The sequence below is a fragment of the Podarcis filfolensis genome (genome assembly GCF_964270895.1).
Source record: "Podarcis filfolensis genome assembly, chromosome: 8".
Lineage (NCBI taxonomy): Eukaryota > Metazoa > Chordata > Lepidosauria > Squamata > Lacertidae > Podarcis > Podarcis filfolensis.
The window spans coordinates 81,089,378-81,111,401 of NC_139611.1; the positions used below are offsets into that span (position 1 = coordinate 81,089,378).

The window sequence follows — 22,024 nt, forward strand, 5'->3', positions numbered from 1 at the left end:
TCTACTTGAAAATCCAAATCAACAAACCTTTCTGCCAGAGAAACCTCTGGGATTGGGAGAGGCTGTCGATATGTGCAAACTTAACCCCCCTGAGAATAATAATAGCGGAAACAGGGAAACGCACAAGCCCAGCCTATGTCAGAAGGGAAACTTTATTTCAACCGAACATGGTATAAATAGTTAAATGCATGAACACAGATTCCCTGGGATTTCCTTTCCTTGTTTAATAAATAAAACTAGCTCAGAACCAAGGGCGAGCTTCCCCAAAATCAACAGGAAGAAATTATTCTCTCCTCCCACCAAAGTGCTGGAATGACAGTTTTGGTATCTACAAAAAAAGAGAGAGGAGATTCACTGGTGCTCTGGGACATCCTTGATACCCACAAAGCAATCCATCAATGGGACACCGGCAAGAATCGAACCTTGTTTCATATCCCACCTCTCCGCCACGCAGGAATTCAAGGTAGCTTGCAAGCGTATGATCGGCCAAAGGCGTTTCCAGTTGTAACGGGGGTGGGGAGTAGGGAGCCTCCACATTCGAACCCTAAAAGAGAGAGGGGAAGGGCCTCAGCTCAATGGTAGAACAGCTGCTGCCTTGCATGCATAAGGTTTGAGGTTCAATCCCCTGCGTCTCTAGGCACGGCTGGCAGAGACTCCTCTCTGAATGAAATCTGGAGAGCTACTGCCAGTCTGTGTGGTTACTACAGAGCTACATGACCTGATATAGCCTTCCCATCTTCCAAGCTGCTCCCCTGCCTTGTGCCCCCCTCTGATGCCTTCTCAGATTTGGGGGACGATGAGCAAGCCCTCCCTGCAAGCCCCCGTCCTCTCTAGGCCAAATCCAGGAGCTGAAAACATCAGCCACGTCAGGAGGCTGGAGTTGTTTCCCACGGACAAGAGTTAACGTGCCTTTAAGAGAGGATCTTCACTGAGACGAATCATAGAATTGGAAGGAATAAATAAAAAACAGGGGAGGGTATGAATACCATATGAGAAGTCAACTAGAAGACAGAATAGGATCTCTTTTTTTAAAAAACAAGCCACAAGTTTGTCCCATGCTCCATGAAGGCTGGGGGCAGGCGAACAAATGAACTTTCTCACGTGGCACTTGGTTAAAACTATGAAATTCGCTCCAATAAGATGTAGTGGCCGCCTCCAGCTTGGATGACTTTAAAGAGGATTTTGACATATTCATGGAGGGAAAGGCTATCGATGGCTACCAGCCAGGATGGCTATGCTCTGCCTCCCATGCCAGTTGCAGAGGAATCGCAATTGTGGAGTGGGGCACTGTGGCATTCAGGTCCTGACTGGGTCCTGCTCCCCATTGGGGCATTTGGTTGGTCACTGTGAGAACATGACGTTGGACTATATGGGCCTTTGGTGCGATCCAGATACAGGAGTCTTCTTGTATGCCCCAATCTCCTGAGCATCTGCCTGGACACAGAATAGCTGGAGCTGATGAATCTTGCTCTGCTCCAGCTAAGCAATGTTTTAAGTCCTTACTCCTGCAGTAAAGGTAAAGGGACCCCTGACCATTAGGTCCAGTCGTGACTGACTCTGGGGTTGCGGAGCTCATCTCGCTTTGTTGGCCGAGGGAGCTGGCGTACAGCTTCCGGGTCATGTGGCCAGCAGGACTAAGCCGCTTCTGGCGAACCAGAGCAGTGCACGGAAACGCCGTTTACCTTCCCGCCAGAGTGGTACCTATTTATCTACTTGCACTTTGACATGCTTTCGAACTGCTAGGTTGGCAGGAGCAGGGACTGAGCAACGGGAGCTCACCCCGTGGCGGGGATTCGAACCGCCAACCTTCTGATCTGCAAGCCCTAGGCTCTGTGGTTTAACCCACAGCGCCACCCTCTATATTTCTAGGCCCTATAATTGTGGAGTTGGGACCCCGAGGATCATCTTGTCCAACCCCCCGCAATGCAGGAATACACAGCTGTGCCATACGGGGATCAAACATGCAACCCTGGCGTTATCATCGCCCCACTCTAACCAGCTGAGCTATCCAGGCAGTGGCAATATTTTCCTTTTTTGTGGGGGGAGGAGTTACAAAAAAAAGCAAAAAACAAAACAGGCTTGTTTATTTCAGAATGCCCTTTTAAAACATGCATCAGAGATAAGCACGTGAGCAGGACCCCACCTTTCTGATGGCAGGAAGAAGTTTCAGAGGAGTTTAAAATAAAATAAAAACTTAAGCTTGCATATGAGTATTACTACGTCACGAGGAATTCACTCTGCCATCTTTTCCTTTGGCTTCCTGACAGTTCCACCTTTCTCACACCAGAGGGTGCTAGTCCGGTAGATTACTGCTTTTATTAGAAAGGGAAGGTTGGTTTCTGTAGGAAAGCTCTACACCTTGCCTGCTGATCTCTTCCTCAAACTGCTTTCCTGGCGTCTCTCGTCCGGCAAATAAGCACCCCCCCTTTACTTCCTTCCCTCGGAATTGCATAAGTGCACAATGCGTCCCCAGCTTCAGAGGCATCGATTCCTTTGCAAAGGGTCAGGGCCCATTGCTTCAATCCCTAATCTCTTCTCAGACCTATTTGCCCATGAAGCAACCAAACGCTAACAAGCAAAAAAAAAACCCAAACAACTGCAGTGCCCGATAGGCTTGGAAGCAAAAGTTCAAGGATGAATGTGGATGTGTAACGCAGTTGGGTGGAGGGAGAACTAGCAAAGCTGTTGTGCAGCCAGGCGATGAAATTGCAGCGTCTCTCCAAGCTTTTGGGAAAGCCAGAGACAAAAAACAAAGTTTCTTCTGAAGCTCATAGTTTAACCTGCAGAGTCCTCTCGTTCTACACCAAAATAAAATCTCAGTATGCACAATTCCTTTCCCTTCCTCTCCCATTGATAAATTATGCTGGAAGATTTTGAGGGCTCAGGCCTCTCTCTCTTTTTTTTTTTTGCTTACGTCACTCTGTAAAAGAACATTGTCACCCAACGGCAATACATAAATAAGAAGGATGTTGTGCAGAGACCCAAGCCAGCCTCGGCACACTTTTCAATTCACAACACCGCTCATTTGGCGTCCGTTTTGCTGGCAAAATGTGACTGCGACATGGGGCGAGAACCCAGGTTGTGCTTTGGACCCCCTTCCCCCAAGAGACTGAGAGAAGCCACGTGATGAATGCAGCTTTTCATTTAATAGAAGACAGTTTCAACAAAAATAAAACTCCACACACACACGAAACAGAAAGGAATGACAAACTTTAGCCAAAAAAAATTAAAAAAAATGGGGGAGGGAGGAAAAGGAACACAAAATCAAACTGGCGCCATCTTCTTTTCTGTAAATGTAGTGTTAATGCAGCAAAAACTCCATGTGTGTCTGTGTGTCGGGTTGTGTGTGTGTGACAGAGAGAGAGAGAGAAAAAAAAGGAATCATGGTCAAGCAGATGGTGGGCACACAAAGTTTTTGTTTTTCTCCCTCCTGCCTCTCCAGCCTGAATTTCCATGCAGCAAAAGTGCCCTCTCAAGCTCCCTGATAAGATTTTTATTGCACTTAAGAAAAATAATAATAAAGTAAAAAGCATAAAAAGCATAAAGTTCTATGTCTACCCAACAGCTGCCACCCTCCCCCCACCCCACGTTTTTAGAGGGTGTTGCGGCGGAGAAAACAGTTCCTCTGCTAAGTCTATACAAAAAAAAAAAGGGAGATTCCTTTTCGTTTTCGTTTCATTTTCGGGGTTAGTACCGCAAATCTCCTGCAGAGATTTCATTTCATGTCACCAGGAGGAAAGTAGTCCATCGTGTAGGGAGAGAGAAGCGTGTTTCTTTTTCTTCCTTTCCTGCTAGATACCGAGGTTAGAGTCGAGTGATCCCAGCGGGATTTCGTGAGAAAAGAATTCAAGGACCCAAAGAGAGGGCCTACTCTTCCCGCCGCACCTAGGCTCGAACCAAAAAAAGATGGCCGCTTGTTTTTACACCTGTCATCCTACAACACAGACTTCCCCATGCAAGGGGGCTGGTTGCCCCGGCTCTCGTCCTACTGGCGACATACGAAAGCATCAGTCCTGGTTTCCCATCTTGGCTGGCAAGCTTCCTCTCTTTTGGAAGAAACCTTGCCTATCGGAGCTAATCTCTGAGGCCATTTGAACCTGGTCTTTGCGGAGCTTCCCGTAATAGCCTTTGGGATCTCTTCCGCTGGGTCTCAACGCACCACAGGAGGAGGGGGGGCAGGGGGAGGGACTGCACTGTTGGCTCCACCAGCTTCCCCCGCAATCCCAGGTATTTTTTTGGCTGAAAAAAAGTCCTTCCCTGAGAAATAAAATAATCAACCCCCACCCACCCTCTAGCAATACACTTTGTGCAGCAACCCACCTCCTCCCCGCTTTCGGCGCTGAACGGCCGGCCAGGAGATCCACAAAGCCTGGCGCATTTCCTCTGTGGAGCAAAACGTAGGAGAGCAGTTCGCGTTTCAACTGGTGGTGTGTTTACCCCCTTTTCTCAAGGAAATCGAAGTTGCAGGGAGTGGGATAAGGGGTGCTGCTGTGAGGGATTCGACCTCCTTCTGCAAAAGTAGTGATTTTGGACCCCGAAAGGCCCTGGTGATAGCAAGATAACACTCTCATCACGGCAGCTGGGTCCTTGTCCACAGCTGATGTACGCACAGGAACTGTGGGAAAGCCTACAACTTTTTGAAGAAAAAAGTAACAACAAAAGATGAAAACTGCCCCAAAAATCAGCAGCATCCTAAGAAGTTTCTCACGTCAGTTTTATCGTATGGGGTGAACAAAACGGGGGGGGGGTTGGGGAGGGGGAGAGATAGAACCACCCTGCCCTCTTCATAAACGTGCCATTTATGTAGTTTTACGGTCAGTTAAAATATTCGCTACTTCAACAGTCAAGCCATACACAGTATCACCCCCATCGTCCAAAAGTCCGGCATGGTATGGCTTGAAGAAGAACAAATCTTGATAGGAGAGATGCAAGGAGTTTGCCTCGTTCTCTCTGCTGAAGGACAGGAGAACCCGGATCAGTCGAAGCCACGGCAGTCCTCTTATTGGTGGGCAATGGGCAATGGTTGCCCATCAATGCACAAAAAGGCATCACACAAACACACACACACAGGGGCACGCTCTCTCTCTCTCTCTCTCTCTCTCTCTCTCTCTCTCTCTCTCTCAGCTTACTTCAAACAACTTCACCAGGGAAAAGCAGCTTCTTGGCGGCTTCCCCAATTCGGTGCACTCTGCAAATTGGGAGGAAGCAGAGATCCTTTTCCTTTTTTTAAGGTGGTTGGAGGAGGTTAAAAGGCGGGAGGAAAAACTGTTCCCATTCTGTTCAACAGACACCGAAGAAAAGACAAACAAACAAGGAGACGCAAGTAAGGGAGGGCGGTGGGTGGGGAAAGAGAACCTGGAAAATAAAAATAAATAGTAGTCTGTGCTGCGGATTAAACAGCCTCAATAGTCTTGCTTGGCAAGGGAGCTACAGCATTACGGCGCTCTCAGCCAGCGGGACCCAGGAGAGGCCTGCTCCTCCCCAAGCATTCGTGGAAAACTGGACCTACTGGGACCTGCGGCGCTCGCGACACACACAAAGCAAACACACAGGGCCCTGTTCATCTGTAGTGTTCGCCCTTTTCCTTTTAAAGTTTCCCAGTTAGACTGGAGAGAGGCGGTGCCAACGATCTGAGTCCGCAAAACAGTCTCTCTGCCTTGTGAAATCACTTGCAAGGGGCATCCCCTTGCAAAAGGAAAAAAAACGAAACAAAAACATTGTTGAGTTCCCCCCCGGCAAGAGTTCCAGGGAGACACACCAAAGCAGCAAAAGATGTCAAGAGTTCGCCCTGAAGGAAGCTCTTCTCCTGGGTCAAGGTCTCCTCGGCTCTTCTGTTTCCTGAATCCCAACCCCCCCCCCTCCAAACAGAACATCTTTTATCAGAGGGAAGACTTCGAGAATGAGAAAAGGGGTGGCGGCGGCAGGGGAAATGGTCACAGTTGGAAATGGATGCCGTTCGGGGGAACGGGACGGGCGGCGCTTGTCACGTTGCCTCTGTGTGGCAGTCAGGGGGGCGGTGGTGGTGTTGTTTTCGGAATCACATGGTGAAGGGAGGAGGTAAAGCTAGGCAGGCGCTTCCCCAAAGAGACCCCATTGGATGTGGAATGGCCCAGAACTGAAAGAGAGAGAAAAGGAGAAGGTGGGGAGGGAAGCAAGAAAGATGTCCGGGAGACCAGAGTGGGAGGGCAACGCAAGCAGATACAGACCCATATCTAATTATAAAATCACCGGCTTCTTACCAACTCATGAAAATGGCACAGTGCTAAATTTTCAATATAGCTGCCTTGAAAGGGGGGGGGGTTGAAAGCCTTAAATAAAATTTCATTACAATTCTCTTCAGCCCCCTTCCATTCTTAACTTTCTCCCTTCAATTTGTCCCGGGATGTTAGCACCACGCTGACTGCTTCTGCTTCCCCATCCAGCAATATATTGAATAATAAGTATGTATTTCAGGTTATCCCCATCTAGAAATACTACTACTCTAACAATAGCTCAAGTACCCGGCCCTCCCCATTCTCAGCCCTCACAAACACTTCCCTCCTGCTCTTGCTGTGCTGTATTATATATGTTTCGGGTAAATATATATAATATATATACATTTTAGGTAAATATATTTACCTGAACACCACCCAGATTTGTTTCTAACGCCATGAGATTGAGAAGCTTGACTAAACAGGCACACCAAGCTTGAATTTTCAAAATGCTCAGGTTCTGCTAAAGCAGTGTTTCCCAAGCTTGGGTCTGCTGCTGTTTTTGGACTACAATTCCCATCATCCCTGACCTGCTAGCTAGGGATGATGGGAGCTGTAGTCAAAAAACCCAAGTTTGGGAAAACCTGTGCTAAAGCTTACTTACTTAGAAAGTGAAAAACTCACTGAACCCAGCGGGACCTGATTCCTGCATAAGTGTGTTCAGGATTAATGCTTTCTAGGTGCCATTCTGCTGGTGCAGCAATGCAGGGATGAAGAGCTCCTGCCCCGCCCCCCATGTTATCCTTCCTGGAGCCCCACCCCCCCTTTTAGCAGACAGCATATTCCCTCTGCCCATTTTGACACGCAACTCCCTTACCTAAAGCGTCACATTGGCTCCTGCCCCATCTCTAGGCTTGCTTCCCAAAGTAATTCCTCCAGCTCCTTCTCGTTCTTGGAACAGTTTAGCTCTGGAAAGCAGAGTGGAAAGGCAGAGAGTCAGCCAGGTACTTGCCCTGCTCCCAAGGAGTGTCTAAACCTGGCCTTTGCTTCTGCGTTCAAAATCCCTGTGAAATCCGTAGTCGCCTGCCTTTTAGGAGGCAAGATGCCACACGGCTGAGCCCACCCCACCCACACAGCTCCCCCCCCCCCCGGGTTTCATTCCTTGACACAATAAGAGTAGGGTGGAGCCTGTCTGGTACCCTATATATACGCCTCTCCCAGAATGCAAAGCATGCTCTCTCTCTATGTGCTTACCATGTTCTACAGAGCAACTGGCCATTTTCCCATCATGCCCTGAGGGAGCATCTGGTAGTGCATGAACAAACTCCATCCTTAGTCCGTTGGGCAGCAGAGAGCTGTGAACAGCACTCTCACATGGCCCAGAGTTCATCTTTTCTGCCCCCAAAACAGGGCTTGGTGTGGAGGGGGAGGTTTCTGAGCCAGCTCCCCGCTTGGGAACAGCCTCAGTCTCTTGTCCATCTGAGCATTCAGTCTTTGCTGGCTGAGCCTGAGGGGCTGGAAGGTCGCTGGGCTTTGGCGGAGAAGCCTGTGGAGGAAGAGGGCTCCCCTCTTGCCGCGTATCGGCGCCCCCCGGCGCTGCCTTCTCCGGCAGGCTCTCCACCCGCGTAACGACAAATATTTTGTGGCCTCGCCCAGGGCTGGAGACCGCAATCCTCCTCTCGTTCCCGGGAGAGCTGGCCTGAGCTGGAGGCCCACTGGTGACTCCCAATCGAGATTCACATTTTATTTCTTCCGTAGTGTTCAAGGGGGGCAGCACCCTGCTTTCGGGGCTAAGGACACCGCTGGTCTTTGGGGGGGAAGGTGGCTTGGGCAAGTCGCCCGCATGATCAGGGCTGCTGAGCTTCTGAGGCGACGGCGGGAGAGCCTTCATCACCAGCTTCTCATCCTCTTCTTCGTCTGTGTCCGAATCGGAGTCTGAGGACTCGTCGTCGCCACCAGCTCCCTTGTCGGCCGCCCCATTCTCCTGGGAGGGCGGTGCCTCGCTGATTTCCTCCCCCTCCTCCGGCGTGGGCGCCATGTCGCCATTCTGCCCCTCGTCCTCCACCGGCCCCTCCTCGAGGGGCTCCGTGATGGTGATTTCGGGCATGGAGGCGGACTGCTGGAGCTGCTGCTCCTTCTCCTCCTTCTCTTTGGCAAGGACAAAGTTGCGCTTGCAGCCGTTCTGGATCTCCGTCAAGAGGGCCTTCTGCGTCTCGATAAAGCTCTTCACCTGCAAAAGGGGGAAAGGCACAGGGGTGCCATTTATTGTAAAGCTGGGGTAGGCAAAACATTTTTCAGCCTGAGGGGCCCACAGCCTCCTGGACAACTTGGGGGGGGGGCAAAGTTGGCAAGGCAAGGAACGTAAATTTTATCTTTCAATGCCAGGTTAGTTTTCTCACATATTCATGCACCTCCTCTCCATCTTCCATGCAAGCAAGTATTGTCAGAGCTCAAGGACATTTTCCAGCTTAGGCAAAACATCCCAGGAGGAAAGGAAATGGGGGCACTAGGGGATAGACTGGGAGAGTTGTGTGTGGTAGAGGGAGAGTGGCATGGGGCAGACGGAAAGACTTGGGGCCCAAGAGTCTGAGGGTCCCAACCACCGTTGTAAGTGAAACTGGCACAGAACCCGAAGGTGGGCGTTTTGACGAGTTCGGCCTTGCCTGCTTGAGCTCAGATGCTGCATGGGTTGGAAGGAATCAGAGAGCTTTTATGCTGGAGGGGATCAAAAGATCACTGCGGTCCCGGACAAATTACACACACAGAAGCCTTGCAAAGTATGGACCTTCATGGGCAGTACAGGGGGAGGAGAAACGCTCATCAAACATCATACATTGTAGAATCGGAAGGGATCCTGAGGGTCCTCTAGTCCAACCCTCCTCAACGCAGGAATCTCAACTAAAACATCCACAACAGATGGCCATCCAACCTCCGCACGAAAACCCCCAATGAAGGAGGGTCCGTTCCACAGCCGGACAGCGCTTACTGCCAGAAAGTTCTTCCTGATTTTGCTGATGTGCCTCTTTTCTCCCTGCAGCAGGTTTCAATGTGGGGGTGCATCTCTCAGGGGCCTCTCTGTGGCTACAACTGCCTCATCGAGTGCACACCTGGCAGTAGCTGAGAGACGTCGGACTGACAGATCTGCATTTTCCTAACTTGTAGGTGTACTTTTGACAATAAAGAGTTACTAACTTACTCCAGATATCCCTTGCCCAACAGTACTATGACAGGCCACAGGAAGCTGGTCTGGCTACTGGTGTACCTAGATCAGTATTGCCCGCACTGACTGGCAACAGCTCTTGCCAGGGTTCCAGGTGTAGTCTCTCCCATCTCTACATGGGCGACGCTGGAGGCTGAACCTGGACTCCTCCGCGTGCAAATCATGCGCTCTGCCATTGCGCCACAGCTCTTCCACACGGGGAAGGCCTTCCACAAGTGGGAAGGGACAAAGAGAAGCCAAATGCCTGACACAACTGGAGTTTTTCTACCTGCCAAAGCACACCTGTGACAGTGCCAGGCACTGGGCCTCTCTTTTTCCGGAGCGGAAGGTTTATCAGAGAGGCAGTAGGGTTACCTGGCTGGCTGCGCTGGCACGCGCCACGTGCGGAGCCAAAGCTACGCCAGCAAAACCGACCTATAGCAACGGAAACGTGAGACGGCGGGTATTGAGTGGCTCGGACAAAGGCTTTTGCTCCCTGATGGGCAGAATCGTGTTACTGCCTCGCGACACAGAAAGCTTTTACAACGCGGCATTTCAAATGAAGGCAGCTCAGTGGCAACAGCAGTGGACTGTCGGCGAGGGATGCCGCTCCGAAGTTCGAGCTTGAGGGGCCTGGAAATACACATTGCTGGGAACAGGAGACAGCTGCCCACATGAAGGCATTTGCCACCAGCTCCCAAGCAGCTATTTAGACACCTGTAGACGTCAAGAGTGTTTATGTGTTTGGTCGTGAGGGACCAGGAAAGCACATGGCTAAGCCATTCTGTTTCCATGCAGAGAACACTGCTGGGTAAATGCTAAGGTGTGTGGCTTCTGCCCTTTATAAAATACCCTGTTCCATCTTCATACCATCTCCCGCTCCCAACCAAACTCCTCCCCCCCACCACTTTTTCAAAAGACCCTTTTTGCTTCTGCTTTGATGTTTCTATCCCAACCTGTCTTAGTGGGACTCAGGGTGGTATACACAAAATCATCCCATTTCGTGCAAGGCTGAGAGCCTTGACCCACAACAGCCTAAAAAGCGAGTTCTGGGCATTTAAGAAGGATGTTGACGAACTGTAATGTGTGCAGAGGAGGGCAACCAAGATGATCAAGGGTCTGGAAACTAAGCCTTATGAGGAACGGTTGTGGGAATTGGGTATGTTTAGCCTGGGAAAGAGTAGGCTGAGAGGAGATAGGACAGCCATCTTCAAATATCTAAATGGAATATCTCATGGAGGATGGAGCAAGCTTGTTTTCTCCCACTCCAGAGGGTAGGACTTGAACCAATGGATTCAAAGTTAAAAGAAAGGAGATTCCTACTAAACATCCGGAAAAAACTTTTTGACAGTAAAAGCTGTTTGAGAGTGGAACGGACTCCCTCGGAAGGTTGTGGACTCTCCTTCCTTGGAGGTTTTTAAGGAGAGGTTGACCCTTGGGATCCCTTCCAATGCTACAATTCTATGGGCTAGGTGGGGGTTGAAGGCTCCAGGGACACCCCTGGTGGTTCAAGCACTCCCTGCATACCTAATATGAGCAGAAAATCAAACTAGGCCATCTCAGGAGGGTTCTGACTTTCCCAGCTGCTTCCTTCCGTCTGCAACAGAAGCACAGCACAGACTCACCGATTCCTTTTTGGGCTCCCTGTCGAGGTCCAGCCTGAGCAGCGAGTGATTGACTTTCAGGGCTAAAGACAAGGCCATCAACCCTCCGGTCTTGATTTCGTTCTCCCGAAGGTCCAGCCGAAGTAGCCGGGGACTCTCTGCGATGAATTCCGCCACTGCCACAGCGCCTGGGCACCAAGAGACACAGCCAGTGAGTCCATGTGAATGCAGGGACCAAGCCTGCGGCGGCTGCTCTGCCCTCGGAAAAGACAGAGCGCCGCCTGAGCACCCGGGGAGGCTGCGTGGCCTGGCTTACCCTCACACGTCAGCTTGGTCGACGCCAAGCCCAACCTCAGCACTGAGCGGTTGCTGATGAGCCCGTTCTTCAGGTTGCGGACACCTTCATTGCCGATGGGGTTGTGTCCCAGATTCAGGGTCTCCAGGCTCTGAGTGTGAGGCTGGAGATGCAAACAGGGAATGTTAGTTTGTTGCTTGTTTACTGACTGCCTCTGGGGGCTTAGTCCACTTCAAGGCAGCTCACAATGGCTCAATTTGCACACAGCACTGACCCAAACCAGGGATCAGCCCAGTCCAGTGAGTCTGCAAGCTCCCGGAGAGGAGACTGCAGTTGCTTTGTCCCTCCTCTGGTCCTGTTACTACTGCGAGCTATGCCACGGTTTGAGGATTAGCATGTTGTCTGAACCTGAGCTCATGCTTTGTCTCCTTCAGGCAAACCATGAACTGTAAATCAAGAAACACACCTTGGTAATGACCTTGTGGTCTGTCTGGAGTGAGACGAACAATGAGTCGAGCTTTGAAAGACATGCTAAGACAAACAACGGCTTAGCTCCCAGCAACAGAATCAAACAGAGGACTGAAGAGGCTGCAATTGCCTGTCCAGAAACCCACATGCTCACCTGTTCACACAAAGTCATGGTTTCACTTAGCCTCACCCGTGAACTGGGCCTATGGTCTAAAGACACAATTCACACAACAGATTTTTAAATTGATAATGGCAACAGCATGGAGATGAGAACCACCATACAGAATTCCTGCATACATACAGAGCTCTTTTAAGATGAACGGCTGTTCTAACAATGAAGGCCTTATGTGTAGAAGGTACAGTCCTTTTTTTTTAGACGGGACAGCTGAACGCAGTACAGGCAGAGAACATTTCGCACGGGGGTCCCGTTCTCACCCTGCCTTTTCCCGGGTGCAAAAGGACCCGCGTGTCAATTGGACGCCCCTAGAATGGTCACCGCCTGTATTCTAAAGATGGCAGAAGCAGCCGTAGATTTATAATGGCTTTTGGTAGCAGTCTGTTGTTTTCAATACCGGGAAGGAGAAAAAGGAGGTTCTGTTTTCACGTTGGGCTGGATGGGGGGGGGGCAGCAAGCGCAGCTGCCTCTGGGCTTTCCAGCTCGCAGTGTGCTTTGGTGACCCACCCCTCCCCGGACTGCACCAGGCCAGATGTTCCCACCCCTAACATGGAAGGAGGAGGATAAAGCTCAGTGGCAAAGCTCCCCTGTTACACTCAGGAGGCCCCAAGGCACCAACCCCAGATAACAGATCAGCTGGGCAGAGAGGGCCAACGTGTTGCCCAACAAAGCTCCCACAGAAAAGGGTCGGGCTGGAGCTCCGACTGGCCTCTGGCTCCCGAGCCAGAGAACGAGGCCCCGGGGCAGCAAGGCTGCCTGTGACTCACCAGCGTCATCCCCATGTAAGCCATGCCGGTGTGAGTCAGCTGGTTGTTCCACAGCACCAGGGTGACGAGGCCTTTCCGCTGCTCCTTCAGCCCCTCGCAGATGTACGCCAGGCCTGTGAAGCGAATGACAAGCAGTTGAGGGAGGGAGGATGGGAGTCCCTTTTCGCAGCCCTCATTAGACGCGACACCAGCTCAGTCGGACACAAATACCCAGGCACCATCGGCTTTCGGAGGCGGCACTTTCCTTGTCTCAACTAATCCCCCTCCCCTTTCTCTCCCCCCTCGCTCCGCCAACTCGGCTGTCACGGTGGCAGCCGGGAAAATTTTGTGCGCTCGTTGGATTTGTGTTTAAAAGGACAGAAGAGAGCACCACAAGAACACATTTACATTTTCTCTGCATGTCCGATTTAGGGAACAGCTAAATCGGTTTGCTCATCAGATTTATATCCTCTGACGGCAACAGCTGGGCAAATTCCCCGGGTTAAGTTCAATTGGTTCTTTTGGTTCTAGTTAGGAGGGGGATTTTTAAGAAGGGGGAAACTGAAGACGGCAACTTTTTATTTGGTTGTAAATATCCAACGCCGCCTTCCGTTATGTGCAAAGACACCCACGTGAGGTTCTGGTAAATGCATCACATTTTATTTCAAATTAAATGTGTTCAAGGATTTAACCAGTGATAGGCAGATGATCAGAGCCAACCAAACTCATTTAAGTAGCCGATGGCTCTGTTCTTCCAAATTAGAAGAACTTCTTGCTGGTGAGTAGTTTGGCACAGCTAAAATAAAAATACATTAATATATTAATTAACACACCAGACATTATAAGCTTCCCGATACAGGGCTGCCTTCAGGTGTCGACGGAAGGTTGTATAACAGTTTATCTCTCTGACATCTAACGATGTCAAACAGCATGTGTTCAAACAACAGAATCCGACCATTTCTTGGAAGAGAATTTGAGCTGCCCTAGCCTAGACCGCAACTATTGTCTTTCTTCTTAAGCACATTGCAGAGACACAGCCTGAGCCCTCCTCTCAGTTTCGCAAATAAATTGGGGGGAGACCGAGGCAGGGATCCCTCACCTGAGTCCAGGATGTGGTTGTTCCTCAGGTCCAGGATCTGTATGAAGCAATTGAACTTCAAGAGGTTGCCCAGCTGAGCCGAGTCCTGGAGGCTGTTCAGCTTGTTGTCAGCCAGGTAAAGCTCCCGCAAATTCATGTTCATTTTAAGAGCCGTTGCTGGAAAGCAGATAAAGGGGAGAATAAAATTAAAGAGAAGTGGCTGCCTTGCTGCACCTCCCAGGTGACAATGAGATTTCTGCCTGCCCAGCTTGGCAGCGGATGTGAGTCCAGGCCACAGACCCCCTGTGCCACTGATACATCCCTTCACAGGACAAGCCCGGGGCTTCGGCCTGTTATGAGTCTGCCAGCAGCAAGTAAGGAGGAGAGATGGGCCTTGCCCCTTAATCTGAAGAAGAAGAAGAGGAAGAGTTTGGATTTGATATCCTGCTTTATCACTACCCGAAGGAGTCTCAAAGCGGCTAACACTCTCCTTTCCCTTCCTCCCCCACAACAAACACTCTGTGAGGTGAGTGGGGCTGAGAGACTTCAGAGAAGTGTGACTAGCCCAAGGTCACCCAGCAGCTGCAGGTGGAGGAGCAGGGAAGCGAACCCGGTTCACCAGATTACGAGTCTACCGCTCTTAACCACTACACCACACTGGCTCTAAATTAGCTCACCAGCCAACTGGCCGACCGTTTGAAACCAACAAGTTAAATAATGAGGTCTGCTGTCTTTCTCCAGTTTTCCTCAGTGAGACAACTCCCCGTTCCTGCCCACAAGATGAGGTGGACAAATCTAACTGGCTGCCCCGTGGGGATGGAGCAAGGAGAGGCACAATCTACCAGAAGTTCTCCTGTTTATTTATCTGCCTCAAGATGTAATAAGTGAGTAAAGAGGAGATAAGCTGGGGTCGCTTCAAGGGCAGGTAACGTATGAGAAAATGGCAGCGGTGTCTTGGAAGTCTATGAAATCTCAGGAGGGGAACTGCCTGTCCTGCCCAATACAGAGAACTGACTGAAAGCCATGAGAACTCATTCAATCCACCTGCCTTCTGCCTGGGGCTGCAGCGAGACCACTACTGGCTAGTAAAGATTGGCTACCCAAGAGGAGGAAGAGAATGGAATTTAAGAACCAACCCCTCCCTGCTCTTCATTTATAGACACCTGGAACTGAAAGCACAAGGTCAGCCGCAGCCGGGCATTTGTCACTAGGCGGCACGTAACTGAAGGAGACTGTCTTTCAAACTTCATCCATTATTGCTAGCATTCTTTAGGCTGGCTCCTATTCATTATTAATGCCTTCATCAGGATGCAAAAAACCAGGTGTGGGTGTTTCGTTCTCCCAAGTGTAATACTGCTTCTCTTGGTATCTCTCACCTAGGCTAATCTTAAAAAATGACGCCTTTGGGAGCTGGAGTCCAGTGTTAGTAGTAAAGCCTGGATTTCATAATTGGAAGAGTCAGGATGAACCAAAACCAGAGCGTGTGTGGTTCCGGTTCCTATTCAATCCTCCCCTATATTTTTCGACACCTCCCCTGCCCCCCATCATGGACTCTGCATGAAGATCTGGGAGCTTTGGCAAGGCAAGGGTGCCCCTCGAGCCTCCACACTGCGCCTTTCAAGGATCTAGGCTGACTGAAGAGCCCAGGGATGAGGGAAGGCAACAAGGGGGCTTTTGCCTGCATCAATGGGGACTGCTCTGCCCCTCATTATGACTACCAATCCTGGCACATTCGCAGTGCTGCAGAGGGATGCCTTTGGCAGGCAAGGAGCCCTCGCAGAAAAGACGCCTGCTAGCAGCAAGCTGAGCTCTTAGCGGGGAATTAGGAAAAGTGACAATGGAAGCGGAGGGCCAGCAAGAGAGAAGGGCGTTTGGCTGGATACATAGAGGGCAACTCAAGCTGTTCACCTAGCAACATAAGGGGCCGCCCCGACAGGCTGGCGTTCTCCAGGTGCAGCACGGCCAGGCTGTTGCTGATGCGCAAGGCGCGCGCCACAAACGGTGCCGAGTGATCGAGCAGAGGTGTGTTGCGGGCGTCCAAGTACTGGAGGCAGTTTGTCTGCGGAAGGAAGGAAAGGTTGAGAGTCAGGTCACAGAAAGGTATGAACGGTGCTGTACCTGGATATCAACAAACGTTTCAGCTCAGAACGCCCGTGAGCCAGAGGTACTCTTAGCCAGCACCTCAAAGCAGGTTGTCGCGCAACCAAGTCAGAGGGCTGGAAGCAGCCAGAAGAGTATGCAGTGGACCAGACATGCGCAGCAGGAGAGAACAATCGGTATACAGTGGTACCTCTGGTTACAAACTTAATTCGTTCCGAAGGTCCGTTCTTAACCTGAAACTGTTCTTAACTTGAAGCACCACTTTAGCTAATGGGGCCTCCCACTGCCGTGCGATTTCTGTTCTCATCCTGAAGCAAAGTTCTTAACCCGAGGTACTATTTCTGGGTTACTAGAGTCTGTAACCTGAAGCGTCTGTAACCCGAGGTACCACTGTATTGAAAGTGAAACCACTGCTGCTCCTGAGTTCCCATGCCACCAGCACCCGGCTGCAGCCTGTGGCGAGGGACGCAGCTTGTGGTTTCACTCGTGATATAGCGCTGGGTGAAGCAGCCATCTCGCACTGGCCCTCATACCGCTGAGGGAGAAACAAGCTACATCGGCCAGGCCAATGTAGCTTGTTCCTCCCTCGGCTGCCCACACAGGCAGGCGGATTGTTTCTATTTCTGCGTTGAGGGGCGCATGGCTGCCTGCTTGCACAAGCTGGAGACGGGGGTGGGAGCTCTGGTAGACTTCTCCGTTTAGGAACTAGCAGCCGCAAACCCGCGCTCCTGAACGGAGAAAGAGTTAGCTCACACCCCCTGCACGAGCGAAGGGGTGGGCTTCTCAGCTGATCAAGCCCCCCGCCTTCGGCTCGCGCAGGGTGGGTGGCTTAGCTCTTCCTCCCGGGAGGAAGTGCTGGGGCTGCCTTATGCTGCCACCGGGCCCGGCGCTTGGCATCAGGCAGCCCTGCTCCACAAGCTGTGGATGGGGTGCCTTGTGGAGGGGTGCAGAGGCTGCTGCCGCTGTTTAAAGAGAAACAACTTTAAAGAGGCTTGTGGTAAGGGCGAGAAGCGTTCGCCCCTGCCCAAGATTCCTGTCTGCTGTGCAGGCTTTGCATAGCACTCCACACTGGGGAAACTATTCTATTTGCAGCTAGGAACAGCAAGATCAGTAAGCCCGTTAAAGCAGGAGATTATCACTGAGTTCCTGAATTAACAGAGGGCAGGTGTGAATAGGGGTGTGTGTCAATCTGAACTTATTCTACGGTTTATTACTGCAGATCGTGGCGTAAGTAAAAGGACTGGCATAACTTAACAGGAAACGAGATTCCCCACTATGAACCTTGCTTGACCCTGGAACCAGCTTTATCACAATGTGTTCTGAAAGCCATTCAGGAAAACATCCTGAGCTCCTCATGCCTGGTAAAGGTCAGCACGTATAGATCAAGTCGCCAGCAACGTCTGTTTCAACACCTGAATGGATGCCATCGAGATAACAGTGAGATAATGCTAAGGTGGGAGGCAGACGAAAGGATCACCCAGGTTTAGTCAATTGCACATGGGAACAGATTCTTTCAAGCTTTTGTAAAGCAAAGCACACAGAATGGGAAGCAGGAAGGAAACGATAAAATGGGAAATTGTTCATCTCAAGGCCCTCCTCCCTTCTCCCATGGAGGGCACTGGCTGAAATCAGGATTTTTAAAAACCCCAGTCAGTTCTCGCAGCTCCAATAGCTTACCCAGCGCTCTCAAGGAATCAGCACAAACCCACTTTGCCTTAAGGACCTGTATATCTCCCCCTCCATTTCTGCCTTACTTTTAGTGTGAGTTCTGTGGCATAACTGTCACAACACATTTCCATGGATTTTTAAAAATAGTTAGGGAATCTTTTACTCTTCAGATCAAGGTATGTGTGTGTGTGATAGGATTTGCTGCCTGCTTAAATTGTAATTTTGCTGGAACATTAATATATTCTTTCCTACTGGAGTCCCTATGTCTGCCACTGGCACCAGACAGTACAAATTTCTTCCACCAGGGAAATCTACAGCTGGGCCCACAGAATCGTGGAGAACTTGTCAATGCTCACTCTTAGGGAGGGAAAGTCTTTTTCTCTTGGCTGGGGGGGGGTGGGGGGGAAGAAAAAAAACAATAACACCACTGCAGAAATATTACCGTATTTTTCGCTCTATAAAACGTACCAGACCACAAGACGCATCTAGTTTTTGGAAGAGGAAAACAAGAAAAAAAACATTCTGAATCTCAGAAGCCAGAACAGCAAGAGGGATCGCTGCACAGTGAAAGCAGCAATCCCTCTTGCTGTTCTGGCTTCTGGGATAGCTGCGCAGCTGGATTCGCTCCATAAGACGCACACACATTTCCCCTTACTTTTTAGGAGGGAAAAAGTGAGTCTTATAGAGCAAAAAATATGGTAACTTACGGCATTTCCAGGCAATGGGAGCTGCAGCTTTACAGTGAAACTGGGCTTGGGCATGAATGATGACACAGGCTCAATGCTTGCCCTCTTTTTGCAACACTCCTGCAAGCGATGCAATTTCGGGGGGGGGAGAAGAGGGGAAATGCTATCTAATCGTGAATACAAACCTTCCTCATCATGTGCGCAGCTGCCTGCCAACCTCGTGTGCCGATGTGTTTGTTAAATGAGATGTTGAGGTGTGTGGCTGACTCATAGTATTCAATCATATCAAACAGCGCCGAGGCACCCTGGCAAAAACAAAAGAAGAAACACCAGGACTGTTAGCAAGGGTGTGGCCGCAGCAGCCTGTCCTGGGTGCGACCCAGAGAGGGCGCAAAATGGGCAAAGTTCATGCAGCAATACTGATATCTTTTAAGACAACATTACACAATGTACAAGTTCTCTTTGCGGTTTGAAACGAGGTGCGCTTTTTCAAGGCGGTAGATCCAGACCAAGTATCAACTTGCTCACAGCCCAAATCTGCATGTGCCTACTTGGAAGAAAAGTCTCACTGTGTGCAAATGGAGCCGACTTCCAGAATTGCAGCACACCTTGCGACAAGGCCTCACTGACCCGGTCCTGCAGCCTAACACAGTACAGCACATCACTCAGCTGGTTAGAGTGTGGTGCTGATAATGCCAAGGTTGCAGGTTCGATCCCCGTATGGGACAGCTGAATATTCCTGCGTTGCAGGGGTGGGACTAGATGATCCTCAGGGCACCGCTACTGAATATTACTGATGGGAGAGGAAGGAAGGGCCAGACTGTCTGGAGGCAGCAAGCAGGTCTTTTGCACACGTTTCAGAGCAGTAGGAACATGGAAACTCCGCAAGCAGTAAAGGTCTGCAAAGAATCAAATTCAAAACTCTTCAAATTTGATCCTCGATTCATGAATGCACCTGCTGTATTTGTTCATCGCTACTTCTCAAATGCCATTTCTGGTTCTGAAGTTCTGCAATGAAATGTATTAAACACAAAATACCCCCAGAAGTTTTGTTCGTCTAATTTGTATACTGTGGAGCTCAGGGCTAGTGGGAGGGGGAAGGAGACTGGGAGGCTGTCCCCAGGGAAATAATTGGCTCTTCATAGCACTGAAAAACCAGTAAACTAAGTCAAGGAGACAACACAAGACCTGTCTTGCTCTAGGCTTCCAACCACAAACTATTTGTTCTTTCGCGTTGGGACTTGCTTATCAACAAGCCTGTGAGAGGAGCAGACGGAACTGGCACGATGTACTCAAGTGCAACTCCCGTAATTTGCATGAAGAGGGAACCACAACACATCGCTGATGGCTGTGTAATTTAAGATGAGACACTCAGAGTAGACCCACTGAATTACTTGCCATGACTAGCTTAGGTTCATTCATTTCAACGGGTCTACTCTGAGTAAATGTTAGCTGACTACAGCCCCAGATTTATACTCCTTAGCAGGGAGAGGGCAGGGGGAGAGAGGGAGAATTTGGAGCTGGTCATCCATCACTTTCAAGTGCCTAATAAATGAAGGGGTCATTTTTATTTTTATTTTAATGCTGGATGTACATCTTAACAAAGTGGGCCATAAACCTTGTCCACAGATGAAGTGGGAAGACATAGCAGAATCCCAAGGTGGAATTGTGGTGGATGGTCACATTTAAGTCCTCATGCAAGAAGGAAACAAACATGAGGGAGGAAGCTTTTAACCCCATCCATCTCTCAGCTGTGCCAATTCTCCACTTGCACCTTCCAACTCTACAAGTCTATGATTTAATGTGCAGATCAGGCCTTAGACAGGGTCCAGGGAGTGATGAGAACGAACCTTTGTAAGGCCACCTCAACCTGCCACCACTCTCCCCCTACGTGACCAGCAGCAGCTCAATAGGATTTTAGATTTGCACACCCTGCCTCTTTCAAATTAAGGGGCCTCACTAAAGTGTCTTATGAACAGGGCCCCCAAAGCCTAGACAGAGCCAATTCTAGCCAATGTTAGGAATCCACTTTCAGAAAGCAATTTGCTGCAGTTTTTGAAGAGCAGTCACACCATTTGGAGGAGCCCGTGATCTGGTAGCAAAGCTCTGTGTGCACAGGTTCAATCTCCAGCCACAGGCCTGGGAAAATGCTTTGCCGAAGATGCCAGAGAGCTGTTGGTGATGGGAACAGACAACACTAGGCCACATTCCTTATTTATAAACACTCAGCCCTGAACTGTAAGTTTCTCCATGTTAAAGAACGGCAGGATTCAGCTCAGCTGACTGTTCACAAGGGGGGGGGGGGAGGCGGAGGAGAAGAAAGGCAGTTCTTTATATGTTACATGCAAACCTACATCTTCATCTAGGTTCGTTTGCTCCAAATCCACTATTTTGAACTGGAGGCGCTTAAAAATCTCTTCCAGGGCCTCACAAGCCTTGTAGTCTAACTTCTCGCCTGGAAAACAAGAGACAAAGTAAATCTGCAAGCCTCCAGCATTTAAAAGGGTTCACTGTCAAGCACAGGATGCATTACATCAGTGTTTCTCAAATGTGGGTCCTCAGCTGACTACAACTCCCATCATCCCTAGCTAGCAGGACCACTGGTCAGGGATGATGGGAGCTGCAGTCCAACAACAACTGTGGACCCAAGTTTGAGAAACACTGCATTAAATACTGGAAAACAACCGGGCTATAGAGACCCAGGCATTAAGGTGCAACTTGGTGGGGTACAAAAATGATTTAAACCGGTGAGGGGTTGGGGAGAGGCTGGTTTAAACCAGACTTTCTAATGATACTTCATCATCTATTCCCTAAACAATGGTGCAAGTCTAAACAGAAACATTCTAAAAACACCTGCTGCATAAGAGCTAAGAACTGGTGTTCTAAATATTACAGGAAAGGCAGAGTTACCGTATTTTTCGCTCTATAAGACGCACCAGACCACAAGATGCACCTAGTTTTTGGAGAAGGAAAACAAGAAAAAAAAATATTCTGAATCCCAGAAGCCAGAACAGCAAGAGGGATCGCTGCGCAGTGAAAGCAGCAATCCCTCTTGGTGTTCTGGCTTCTGGGATAGCTGCACAGCCTGCATTCACTCCATAATGCGCACACACATTTCCCCTTACTTTTTAGGAGGGGAAAGCGAGTCTTATAGAGCAAAAAATATGGTATTTCTTAAACATATATCCCACCCCTTCCTCCAAAGAAGCCCAGCACATTAAGCTGAACGTTTTGCACCACAAAGCATTGTTGGCGCTGTACTCCAAATATGAAGAACGACTGCAGCCTGGGCTTCATTTCTGCTAAGGATCCAGCAAACCCAAAGTGGCAGCTCTTTCCCCTCCTCCTGCCCAATCACATACCATCTGCTCAGCCACCGCTTTGCTTTTCCACTCCAATGAAGTCCCCACCCTTGTATGCCTTGGGGCCTTCACAATCTTCTCCGCCCTGCCCACTCGGACTAGCCTCTCAACGGCAGCAGAAATTTCCCAGGTAAACGTGCCCTGAAGTCAGCAACCTGTATCCGCAGTACGAACAGGATGCTCACTCGTTTGTTTGCAAGGAGCGACTCGCTGGTTATGAAATATGAAACCAGGTGAGGGAGTGGGAGAGGCGAGGGAGGGGATGACCCCACGTAACCCCAAATCAAGGCCACGTGCACCTCTAGCATGGAGTCAGCCGTGTTCCGTTTGCATGTGCCAAACATGGTTACACAATCTGGTTCATTTCCAAACATTTGCAGGCTATTGCAAATGTTAAATCTGGGACCAGAGAAAGGATTTGGGATGTGAACAAAATGGGGTGCTGTTGGGGG

General features: G+C 49.9%; 1 protein-coding gene across 1 annotated transcript in view; it reads right to left on the bottom strand.

Annotated features, from left to right (window-relative positions):
* Nucleotides 1-3,126: 3,126 nt before the first annotated feature.
* Nucleotides 3,127-22,024, bottom strand: part of PPP1R37 (protein phosphatase 1 regulatory subunit 37) — a 47,923-nt gene continuing 29,025 nt past the window's right edge. The window contains exons 4-13 of the mRNA XM_083626917.1: nt 20,565-20,665; nt 18,396-18,515; nt 15,665-15,815; nt 13,778-13,933; nt 12,700-12,812; nt 11,311-11,452; nt 11,016-11,182; nt 7,446-8,421; nt 7,069-7,159; nt 3,127-6,115 (exon numbers count right to left, since the gene is read on the bottom strand). Of these exons, the coding sequence (XP_083483043.1) occupies nt 7,077-7,159; nt 7,446-8,421; nt 11,016-11,182; nt 11,311-11,452; nt 12,700-12,812; nt 13,778-13,933; nt 15,665-15,815; nt 18,396-18,515; nt 20,565-20,665 (2,009 nt within the window). The 3' untranslated portion in view covers nt 3,127-6,115; nt 7,069-7,076. The remainder of the gene's footprint in view (nt 6,116-7,068; nt 7,160-7,445; nt 8,422-11,015; nt 11,183-11,310; nt 11,453-12,699; nt 12,813-13,777; nt 13,934-15,664; nt 15,816-18,395; nt 18,516-20,564; nt 20,666-22,024) is intronic.